Below are 1,451 nucleotides of genomic sequence, written 5' to 3' on the forward strand. Positions count from 1 at the left end.
ATTTATAAGGTTAATGAAACAATCAAAACTACATATTATACTGAAAAATAATTTTAATACGAGAATTTAAAAATGGACCTATAACGTCGACATTAAATATATTCAAATTAAATATATTCATCCCTGTATATGGGTAAAATGATTTATACGTGTAACGTAACAAGCATAACTCGTTTCACGTTAAAATTATTCTTCGCGTTATATGTGGAATATATCGTATATATTATCTGTATTATTTTTCCTTCGATTACATGCGCTTCGTTTACATAAAATTAAAAAACCTTCAACGTTGAAATTATTTCGAAAAGTTTTGCATTATTTTTCGAAATATTAATTTATATTCTGCTCCTATCAGCGACATATGTATTTACTGTAACCGAAAATACTGAAAATCAAAAATTCCACCCTACAAATTAACAGCGTTTCAATTAACAAATCAGTCTTATTAAGGTTGCGGTTGTTCAAGGTTGCCGTTAAGCTTTTCAATTTTGGCCAGCTGGAAGAAAAGGTTGCTCATCATTGCACCAAAATATTGGCAAAACTAACGAAATTTCAAATAAAGCGCCTCAACTAAATCTTTCATTCTTTACACGCTTCTAATGTAATTTCAAATTTTTCCGAGAGATGATCAAAGTAGCTTCGCAGAAAGGTGGCCAGGAATCTCTTATTTTACCTTATGAAATTCGGCGACTCTCTCGAGGACAGCGTTGGTATCACGGACAGGAGTGCTGTCCTGTTTCTTCAAGGAACTATTCGTCGAGTTCCATTCCGCGGACGATTCCGTACTGCTATCAATAGCCGTCTTCGCGGTTTGTCCGGAGGACGACACGTTTTCGGACTCGACATCCTTGCTGCTGCTACGCGGCGACTCGCGGACGTCCTTGTATTCGTACTGAGACTGAAACAGAAGTTCATTTCTTACGTGCTTCGTTCTACTACCATTCTTGTCGCGGCCCTACGATTTTCAGATAAATAAACGAACCGTTTGTGTTTGAAGCGGTGTAAGTCCAATTTTGAAAACAGAATGAGTTAAGGGATGTTTCAGCTAAACATTTTCTTTTTATATTTACAATTATAGTTGTTGTATTTATAATTATAGTTTTTATATTTCTTAACAGTTTAAGGGTTAAACTTCTTTCGACGAGTTCACGAGGACTTTGTTATTGTAAATATGAAAAGAAGGCATTCAGGTTTAGCTGAAACTCATTTTCTTCAAAATTGGACTTATATCACTTTCAAAAAGACGGCTTAAATGTTATTGCATAAATGCTTCTTTTGAAAGTGGTAGAAGTCCATTTGTAGCTAAAAAAGAAGTTTTCTTTTTAATAATGTTAATAATTATTATCATATAATAACTGTTTACAATTTTAGAAACATTAGATATTTTTTAATCAATTAAATATCTCGATACAAGAATAAATGGATTTGTACTAATTAATAAAAAGAAATGG

At 32.8% G+C, this 1,451-nt stretch overlaps 1 protein-coding gene across 1 annotated transcript in view; it reads right to left on the minus strand.

Annotated features, from left to right (window-relative positions):
- Positions 1-1,451, minus strand: part of LOC108578626 (1-phosphatidylinositol 4,5-bisphosphate phosphodiesterase epsilon-1-like) — a gene marked incomplete at its 5' end in the record, with an annotated part of 62,621 nt that overhangs the window by 28,270 nt on the left and 32,900 nt on the right. The window contains one exon of the mRNA XM_017942028.1: positions 674-898. Within this exon, the coding sequence (XP_017797517.1) occupies positions 674-898 (225 nt within the window). The remainder of the gene's footprint in view (positions 1-673; positions 899-1,451) is intronic.

Source organism: Habropoda laboriosa, unplaced genomic scaffold (genome assembly GCF_001263275.1).
Source record: "Habropoda laboriosa isolate 0110345459 unplaced genomic scaffold, ASM126327v1 scaffold3, whole genome shotgun sequence".
In the NCBI taxonomy this organism is placed as follows: Eukaryota; Metazoa; Arthropoda; class Insecta; order Hymenoptera; family Apidae; genus Habropoda; species Habropoda laboriosa.